Source organism: Egretta garzetta, unplaced genomic scaffold (assembly GCF_000687185.1).
Source record: "Egretta garzetta isolate BGI_Z169 unplaced genomic scaffold, ASM68718v1 scaffold163, whole genome shotgun sequence".
Lineage (NCBI taxonomy): Eukaryota > Metazoa > Chordata > Aves > Pelecaniformes > Ardeidae > Egretta > Egretta garzetta.
The window spans coordinates 3,993,269-4,003,565 of record NW_009259308.1 but is presented as its reverse complement, the minus strand read 5'-3'; the positions used below and the strand labels follow the sequence as shown (position 1 = coordinate 4,003,565).

General features: G+C 41.2%; 1 protein-coding gene across 1 annotated transcript in view; it reads left to right on the top strand.

Moving 5' to 3' along the window:
* LEPR (leptin receptor) overlaps nucleotides 1-8,750 on the top strand; it is a 35,455-nt gene extending 26,705 nt beyond the window's left edge. The window contains exons 14-18 of the mRNA XM_035891793.1: nucleotides 822-1,004; nucleotides 1,567-1,662; nucleotides 2,209-2,311; nucleotides 3,023-3,098; nucleotides 7,935-8,750. Coding sequence (XP_035747686.1) covers nucleotides 822-1,004; nucleotides 1,567-1,662; nucleotides 2,209-2,311; nucleotides 3,023-3,098; nucleotides 7,935-8,750 — 1,274 coding nt within the window. The remainder of the gene's footprint in view (nucleotides 1-821; nucleotides 1,005-1,566; nucleotides 1,663-2,208; nucleotides 2,312-3,022; nucleotides 3,099-7,934) is intronic.
* The last annotated feature ends 1,547 nt before the right edge of the window (nucleotides 8,751-10,297 follow it).

The following is a 10,297-nucleotide window of genomic DNA, read 5'->3' as shown; positions in this document are numbered from 1 at the left end:
TCCTGCTAGGGAATGTTTTGTTGTTTCCAAAATGAAATACGGTCTTGTTTCTCTGGCTGCTCACCTGACGGGCTGCCAGAGTACATAGTTTTCAGAGGTTTGGCTTTACTTCCTGAGCAGCCTCTTCATTGATTCGGCTGCATTCTGCTTTATTAATAAAATAAAGGCTATTGCTTCTGAGTACTTAAATTGTGTAACATTCATATGCAAATATATGTTGTGGAAACATTACTGATGTCTATTCTTGGAACTTTACTGCTGTAATGCAATTTTTAAAGCATTTTTATGGATAAAATTCTTTCTGATGCTGTGTGTAAGCGTATTCTGGAAACCCCGTGGTTGGCAGCAAGTGTAATGGGATGCATTTGTCCGACCAGATCGTTGCTTTCGTGCATTACTTAGAGAGATTCAATAGGATTTAGCTTACAAGGCTCCCAATGCCTGCTTTACTAGCTAAATGTTGACAGTTCAGTTGTTGTTGATACTTTTTGGTTAAGGAGTGATAAGGAAGTGCACAGGAGAATCGTGATACTTGTTTGATGTCTGGTAAGAAACTTGATCTATTTAGTGTTCGGGACTGGTTGGTGTAAACCAAGCTTTGCTGCCTTAAAGAGAAATATGTTCGCTTATATGACCTAAAGACCAAGCTTTATTGTATAGAAGATAATTAAACAAGTGAGCCATAAAGTGCTGAAACCGCAGCAGTTATTTGTGTGCAGGTAGATTAGATTATAGCATACACCTCTCCTGCTAACCCAGCTCTCATCTCACCTCTGTCTGAGCTCATGTAATTCACAGCTGTTTTCTCCTTATTCTGTCAGTGAACGTTGTGCAGTCACTTAGCGCTTACCCAGTGAACAGCACTTGTGTGATTTTGATTTGGACGCTTTCACCTCAAATATACGTGATAACATCTTTTGTCATTGAATGGAAGAACCTTAACAAAGAAGAGGAGATGAAATGGGTGCGAGTTCCTCCAAATATTAGTAAATATTATATCTATGGTGAGTGAGCACTTGAAAATATAATACATTATGATAATTGTTATGGAACAGAAAAATGTATTGTTACTGAGTGCTCTGATTCCTTCCCCCCCCACCTCTGTTCCTGATGAGCAATTCTTGATTATCATCAGAGGGCTGACTGTAAAGGATTGACTGTTGCATTAATAATCAGGTTAACAAAGAATGAAGCTCAGGAGCGCGTTCATTTTTTGTCATTACAATAAAATTAGTTCTGAAATATCAATTACACCAGCTAATTATCTAAGTTAATATGTGCATTCCATTTGCATTTTGGCTTTAATCTTAGAAATGTTTACAATAGCTCCATAAAGGTGTTAATTCCATGACAGAATAATGCTGGATTAACCAGTATAGATTAATAGTTTTAATCTTCTGATGTTAAAGATGTATCTATAAAAGATGGCTTTCATTATTCCCCTCTCTGGGCTTATCTAAACTCTGATACGTGACCAGAGCCTCTGTGGAGGTAAAAAAAAAAAAATATAATAGTTTTGATAAAGGATAATAGTTTTGATTCAAAAGGCTGATTTCCTCTTTCCAGATCACTTTATTCTGATTGAGAAGTACCAGTTCAGCCTGTACCCTGTGTTTGCTGGAGGGGTTGGCAAATCCAGAGCAACGGATCAGTTCACCAAAGGTGACTTATAGGATCTTTCTCCATGTTATGAAATAGGAGCTTGTAAAAGTAAACTTGAAATGCACGAGAAGCCTGTATCTTACAGAAAAAAATGTCAGTAATAAAGTGATTGTAATGTAACTATAAATAGTGATCTAGGCTTCAGTTGCTTTACTTTGAAAACTCTTTGTGGCATTAGTTGAGAGAAGGACCTGATTCCCGTGCATCTAACTTAATAGCTGAGATGCTAGGTCCCTGTGATTCTTCAGTCTCCAGTTGTGGACTGTTCTCTTACTTACGCTCTGGTTTAATTTCTTAATAGCAAGGGAGCAGTGGGCACCTCCCACAGGGATGGAAGAGTCACTTCGGTATTTAAAATAATTCCTTCCTTTTTGTCTATTTGTTCTCAAGGTAAAGGTTTGTTGATGTGCAATAAAACTGTTTATCAAGGGGTTTTTTTTGTGTTCAGGCTGTTGTTTCTACTGTTTGTTATTTCCCTATAGCAAACTCTTTGTTCACAGATGAATTATTTTACTGCATTATTATCTGAATTCCTTTTATTTCCAGGTGGATATGAAAGTGAGAATAACGCCAGCCTCTATGTGGTTCTGCCAATAGTTATTTCGACCTCAGTTCTGTTGGTTGGAACACTGCTGGTTTCGCACCAAAGGTAAGTTGTTTGGTGTCATATACAAGTCCCAGAAGGCCTGTAGAAGGTGATGCAGCTTAGCTGATGCCTGCCTGCTTTTTTCTGGGGAGAGAGCTAGAAATTATTTTTATCGTATATTTGATGTACTGTACTGAAAGGCAGTGGACTCTGAAATACAGCACCAAGAATTAAAGTGTCTTGAGTGCACAGGCTTGTTACCTTGCGCAAGTCAGACCAGTGCCCTTTCGGGTCTGGTGTCCTTGCAGTAAGATGATGATCAGCGCTGTTTGTTTTCTCTGGGAAGTATCACTTCAGCCTGTACCACGTACTCCTTACTCCTGCAGAGTGGTTTGTGGGCAAGTTAATGAGTGTCATGTGCTTTGAATTTGTAAAGCACTCTGAGTTCCATATTTAATTGTCATCACAAACTGAGCCAACTGAAAAAAATCCCTCTGGGTTTTGTGGAAGGTGGGTTGGGGTCATATTCAGCAAAGACTGCCTGTACCTTTTATGTTTTTGCAAAACTGCCACCTGGTACATCACTTTTTTATTTCTTTATTTTTTTCTATTAAATTTTGGCCATCTATAATATCTAAAATTATTGTTTCATTGTTGTAGTGTTCTGGATAAATAAAATCCCAGAGATTCCTTTTCTGACATAGCAAAGGTGAATGACAGCAGTACAGAATAGATGAGAACAGTACCAACTCCAGAATTTACCTAATATTGCAGAATGAAGAAACTGTTTTGGGAAGATGTTCCAAACCCCAAGAATTGCTCCTGGGCGCAAGGAGTCAATTTTCAGAAGGTGTGTATTTCCCTGGTGATGCTTCTTCCCCCGTCCCATGGGTCTGACTGCTGTTTGCCCAGTACTGAACGCTACCTATTGGTTAGACTGGACCCTACCTGACTGACTGAATGAAGCCACTTGGAGCCTCTGAAGTTAGCGATACAGCATTTCTCTCAGCTGTAGAAGGCTGGTATCTGGAAATGGGCCAGGACCAGAGACCAACACCTCTTTTGAATGTAGAGGGTGTTTAAATTTCAGGGCAATTAGTAAATCTGTTTTAGAGTCCCATTGGTATAATGTGTATGCACCTCAGTGAGTGCCACGTGTGTGTACCAAAGGCCAAATTCTTTGCTGTGGTAAACTGCTTTTCCATTTGGCATGTGAATCAGGAGCCTTTACATGGAGGCTTATGGTCCCAGAGTTTGAGAGCGTGTAATCATTGCGATAAGAATCTAAATTCAGGCCTGTTATTTCTAAAAGAAAGAGCATCTAATGGCAGCAGATTTTTCAGGTATTTAATTGCATTTCCAGTGAAGGTTTCTTTTCTCATCTTTTATTTCATTTCTTCCTATACAGAATCGTTAGAAGATTTTTCTATTTATATTCAGAAGACAGGAAGCCCAGATACAATACAATGCTGATTTGTTTAAATATAACGAATCCTGGAAGTAGCTCTGTCAAAAATCTAAAATGCCCTCGCAAAAATTAGGAGCAAGTGCCACTTTACAGACCAAAACACAGTTTGTCACTTGCACAGGCAGCAGCACTTACTTTAGATTTGGGGGTTTTAACTTTTGTTTTAGTGCCCTGCTGACTAAGGTTGTGACTGGCAAAGGGCTGAATACTTTCAAGCCCAGCCCTTCCCAGGATGCAGCCATGGAAGCAGAGACATCAGACTGGTTTGGGATTTATCCAGCTTGAGTGCAAGATCTGCCCAGTTATTGACTTCACTTGAAAGTGGGGTTTTATTCTGATTGAGTATTTGTTCTAATTGAGACCTAGCTTGGGAGTTGCCACTGTGACTCCAGGCACATCAAAGTGATCAAATCTCTTATTTGTTCAAGTGCTTGGTTGTCGCATTAAGGTCTTTTGAACTTTTAACATGCATTTGGGTGCAGCAGCAACTCAGAGAATGCAGAAACTGGGTGTGTGTTGTGCCTTACTGTTTTTTTGTTGGCTTGCTTGCTTTTGGCTTGCTGGAAATACCAATGTGCATGCTATTTATATTGCTTCTTCATTTGCTATCATTTAAACATGCAGCCACATCATTGCAGGTGCCTGAGTAATCTCTACCATTAGATCTGTGGTTGAAAAAACAAGCCAGAAATCCTCAAGGAAAATCTGATTTTGGTAGTGTTAGGGCTGTTTCTGCTTTTTGGGTTTGTTTGGGGTTTTTTGGGTTTGGGGGTGGGTTTTTTGTGGCTTTTTAATGTGCTAATGTACTTACTTGTCTGATGCACCATGCTGCATGTTTTAATGTTAAATGAAGCTTCTGGAAATCCTTCTGTTGGGGAGGTTGCAGTTGTGGTCGGGTGAAGAGTGGGTGTTCTCCAGCCCCGTGGCAGCAGGCACACTGGCTGGCGACAGCAGAGCCTGTGCCTCTGGCTTGGCCTAGAAAGCTGAGTGTGTGTTACTTGTGTGGTTTGTTAGATCCCAGACCAGCCTGACATGGCTGCATCCTGGGAAGGGCTGGGCTCTTTGAATAGCTGTTAGTTGCAGGAGTGCAAGTTGCACCCGTGCACCTGTATTTGCCTATTTCATCTTGTCATCTATAGCAAAAGGAGCCTATGACAATCTTTACTGTCCCCAATTGCAAAGGTGCATGAAATTTGCATGTTGGATTTAGCATGTTGGAAATGATTCTCCTTGCCGACTGGTAGAGCTGAAATAAGCGTATTAAAGTTGATGAAGTTTTAACTAGGAAAGGAGGGTAAAGCTGACACCCTGGCGATACTGCTTGACATTCATATGCTCGTTCTGTAATTAATGGAAAAGAAATGATGCATGCAAGTATGAAAGAAATTGACATCTGACATGATTTTTGTCAGCTTGTTATGCAGCAGAAAGCGTGTCTCATCCGTACATTGTACTAATCTTACCAGAAAATGTTGGTTAATGTTAATTGCACTGAAGGCACGGTGCCTGTCCTCAGATTAGCATGATCATCTCCCACTCACCTCGTGAGTGTCCAAGGCCAGAACACATTCTTCGAAATTGTGTGTTTAGGGCCAAATCCTGCTTTTGTGTGTGTGCGTGTGTGTAATTTCCAGTAGAAAAAACAGTGTACAGTACTGGTATGGTATTTTTCCTTAGCTGTAAGAGGCATTGATTACGTAGATAGCCTGTATGCCACTGCTGGGAAGTTCTGATGTCTTTCTTGAAGGCATTTGATGTAGAACTCCTGTCTTGTCCTGGTACGTATCAATATTAATTAAATACTTGAGTCAACATCTGATCATTACTTTGTATATTCAATATAGTACATTTAGTATTTGGTATTCCAGAACTGCCTTTATAGAGTGTTATTTTATCCTGATTGTATTGCTCACAGCAGCAAGTGGTTAAAATCATAACCTAAAACAGGCAAGACTTGCATCTAGGCTCTGTCTTGCAAGCCTTTATATGTATGCATAGTGTCAAAATCATTAAAATTCCTCTTATTTTCTCAATACAGTAGTAAAAATAAGCAAGTTTTAGGACCTAATGTTGGAGAAATTACTTAAATACAACCACAAATATTTTACAGGGAAATTAGTATCACTCTTGCAAAGACTCATACGTATCTAAATCACCCTCCTATGTCTGCGGGCTGATTTGCAATGTGTGAAGTTAAATGTATGTGAAAGTCAAGATCTGGTCCTGGCACAATTGGTCCAGTAGCATATTTTGATATATCTGTGTTCAGCAACTAGAGCACAAGGTGATTTTGACTTTAACCTGCCTCAGGTGTGGTAACTGGCTTACAGCTCAGAGGGAGCCTGTTGCTTATGAGACAAACAGAACTTAAACCCTAGACTGAACAGGAGAGCAAAATACGACGTTGCTTGAAATCCCTTGTTTGTTTGGATCTCATTTCATCTGGTCAGCAGTTTGGGAACTGGTGACCTGAGACTATGACTTTTCTCTGGAGTTTTATGGAACTACTTTGCCTGCTGTTTAACACAGTTTGTGCCCAAATTATACCTTACGTGCATGTGCTGTGGAAATACAGCACCATTCACCCAGCTTGCTCTGTATTGCTGATACGCTATAGTTTTACATTTTCTCAGGACGTTGGATTATGCATTGTGTTTGATTAAATATCTGACATGTTTTCATAAGTGATGTGCCTGAGTTGGCAGATGGTGGCCTTTGCCAAACAACGTTCCTGTCTTTGAATGTGATGTATTTAAACTTTGCAGGCAATAGTATCTGTATGTTTTTATACACGTATGCATTTATAAGAGCAGATACTGGGGGCTGGGGTGAGGGAGCAAGCAGATTTTGGAAGGAATATAAGCCATCTCTCTTCAGGATAAACCAGCTGCTGGTTGCAGGAGGGCAGGTGTATCAGGAGGAAACATGGTATTTTGGTCATTCAAAAGCTTCTCGATAATCTATGTCTCCCATTTGAAAAGGCTGCTGAGGGCGGAATACGCTGACTGGGCTGTTCCTCTGCTTTGGCACAGCAGTGCCTGTGTCGATTCATAGCAAACCTGTGAGAGGGAAGATGGCTTTCATCGGGCAATATAAGTTACAATCATCATGGCTCTATGTATACAGTATAGTAGCAGCCTCCGGCTCGTTTTGATAGCTGGTTCATTTTATATGTGGTTCTTGACATTATTTTGAAGACTAGGAGAGATTCCAGTGTGCAGGTTGGTTTCTGTGTGGGAAGGTGATAGGACTTGTGTGGGGCAAGTACCAAAGCAGTTAGAAACCTGCTCACCAGCTTTGCCATGTGCGGGCATCAGCGTTACTGGTAGCTAGTCTACACTAAAGTAGTAGCCTAAGATATGCAAGTTAGTTTACTCGTTTCTGTAATTGTATACTAGTCTAAGTATTTTGACATGTTCCTGGTTGTTTTGGCAGCTTTCCTGCTGTAAAATATGGTTTGCTAATGTACACAAAATCTGTTTTTATCATGTTTTGTCTTGAATTCATTAGGAAATACATGTTTCTCAAGTGATTTTTGCTTTGTAGCTGGGAGTTCCAGTTCTGCTGTCAGTTCATGCTGTCGTATATTTCACGTGCATATATATTAGTAGTAGTAAAGCATAAAGTTTCTCCAAAATAAATGTGTGTTTCTCTTCATGCAGTTCAGACATACACCTGCTATTCAGATGGGAATGCTCTAAAAATACTATGTAAAGGCTGAATTTGACCCTAAATAATATTATCCTAGCAGGGAAAGTTACTTTGGTTGACATGTAAATGATTCAGTCTGTTGTTTATACAATCGAAACACAAAGCCAAGGACATCTGAGGGCATCAGACCTTTATCTTGCAGAGCACTTGCGTGTGTTTTTTAACAATACGTGCATGTTTATTAATGTTGAAATGAATGGGACCATTCAGCAGCTTCTCTTTCAGCTTAAATGATACACTGCTTTGGCTGGAATGCTGAGTGCTTCACAGAACACTTGCTTTGCAGCACTTGACACACAGACAGGTTCTCGCTTTTTTTTGTCTTGTCCTTCAATCTTCACCTACACACAGACAAAGAGGAGAGGCAATGTGTTTTAGAGGATTTTCAACTATATACTCTTACTGAAACCGTGGGGATTTTGTCTGTGATTCCTAAAATCAGTAGCTTCGTACTGAAATAAATCTATTAAATAATAGATGAGCATTAAAATATATCTTTTCTTCTAGCCTGAAACTTTTGAGCATCTTTTTATCAAGCACCCCGAAGCAATGTCATTTGAGCCTCTTCTTCTGGAACCAGAAATAGTGCTGGAAGACATCAGTGTTACTAAAGCGTTGAAAAAAGAAGACACACAAGATTTTTTAGTAAATGATTCCATGTTTACAAAAATTCAAGACTCTGAGCATGACTCTGCTTGCTCTAGCAGCCATTTCAATAGCAGCAGCTTCTCTGAGAGCTCCCATGATGACCAAACCATTGGAGAAATGACAAGGCAGTCCGATATTAAATATGCTACTGTTGTCAGTAACTCCAGATCAAGCGGGCTTTACGAACAGAAAATGAATCTAAGAAGTTGTTTTGATAGATGCTTCTTAGCTGAAGATTCCTTAGTTACAGGTGCCTTCTCAAGTAGCTCTTGGGAGGTTGGAAATGGGGCGTTCCTCATATTACCTGACCCACCTAGCAGGCAGCCCAGCGAGACCCTTTCCCTTTCCCTTATTTCTTCAGAGGGATTTTCAGAACCTTCAGATCGGGATGAGACTTTCACAGACAGAGACAGTCCTGAGCACGGCCTGTATTACCTAGGGATAACAACATCAGAAAAAAGAGAAAATGACATTTTTTTGACAGAAGGTTCCGGGGTGATGTGTCAGTTCCATGCAACTGACCTACTCAAAGATATGGGCTTTCTTCAGCATACGCTTCCTAATTTAAATGCATTTATCCAAAGTAGCCTTAAGTATAAAGCCGTTGTGCCATACATGCCGCAGTTTCAGATGACTGCTGCCAAGGTGCAAGAGACTTCAGAGAAAAACTCGTAAGTCATCACACTATAATTTGATACTCTTAATGTTTTGGGGGTTTTTTTAGGTGTTGATACGTTTCCCTGTTTTTCCCTCCCCTGACTTCTTTCAGGAGCTCTCCTGTTTTGAAGCTGGGTAACTGGTTCTATAGTTGAGTGCCAGGATTTTAGTAGGAAGAAATTCCATTTCTTGACCTAATTTTCCAATGTGGGCCCTTCCTTTAGAGATTCGATTGTGTTCAAGTTAGCCTCTGGTGCCAAATTATCTAGTGCTGATGCCTGTTAGGTCTGAGCACCCCCCGTGAAGAACTGTGCTTTAAATTGGAGTCCATGCCGTAGGCGTTCAGGTGAAAGGATGGGATGTGATCCAGATGCAGCTGGTGCTAACACTGAGTCCTCAGGCTCTGTGCTAGGCTGTGGTCTGTCCCCAGGGCAAAGCCTTCGACAGATTTGTAAGCCCTCTGTAGCCACAGCTGGCTGCCACAGACATACAGGGCCACCACATTGCTCGTCTGCAGGCGGAGCGCAGCAGCACCTTCCAGCTGTCGTCAGTGCTGACAAGAGACTCTTCCTCCAGCTGGGGAGAGGTAGAGGAGTCGGGGCTTTTGCAGGCCTTGCTGTGGAGATTCCCAAATGCTCCTCCGGCGCTGGGAACGATTCAAGCAGCGTACACCAAAAGAACACAGCTCCTTTTTCATGCATTTACTGAGTCCCGATGTGGGTTGCACCCAGTTCTGCAGCAGTGGGCTTCTTTCAATTTCTTGTAGTCAAACACAACCACGTTTTCCACAGGAGTAGGCCCGGTGTGTCCGTTGGCGGTACAGACCCACACACACATTTCTGTTCTCTGTTTAGGAGTAAAGCAGCTCTTCTCTTCAAACACGTCAGCAAACGGCATTGAAAGAGCTTGCTCTTATTTTAGGGTTTGCTCGGGGACCCCAAGGACAAGATTGAAAGGAGTGACCTAATATGTAGATGGAAGCATGTACACGTGTGGTGTTTTGGGGGGAAAAAGCTCAAATGTGTCATTTCACTGGGAATGGTTTGGGACACTGAGTGCTACAGACTGAGTCAACCTGGACGCAGTGCAGTCACTGGACGCTCGGAAAGACTGCCAGGTCACGGTGCATTGGTATCTGCTTGGACTGGTGGTAAATGGCCGCACTGTACAAATACCAAATGTATCTGTTAGGCTTTTTTTTTCCTCCAAAATCCTGATGTATTTATTGCTTAGCTGACGTCTGTCTTAAATTGAGCCTGTGAATACATAGATGGTCCACATGAAAAAGCAGTTGGAATGCTGTATTTCAGCTGTTGAAAGGAGGCCCTGACCAATGATGGCAAACTTGTGGCTGCTGTTACGGGGTCTCTTTTAAAGTAAATTGAAAATATTCGTCAGTAGCATCAAAGAGCTGTGAAAGAAACCGTGAGGTGAGAGACACGTGCTGAACAGTGCATCAGTGTATAAAACACTCCCCGCAGAAGTAACGGTTCCAGGAGCTGAAGACTTACAGTACTGCAAGAAGAGGAAGAGAATCAAAATTCTTGTGGCTACGTTAATTGTGG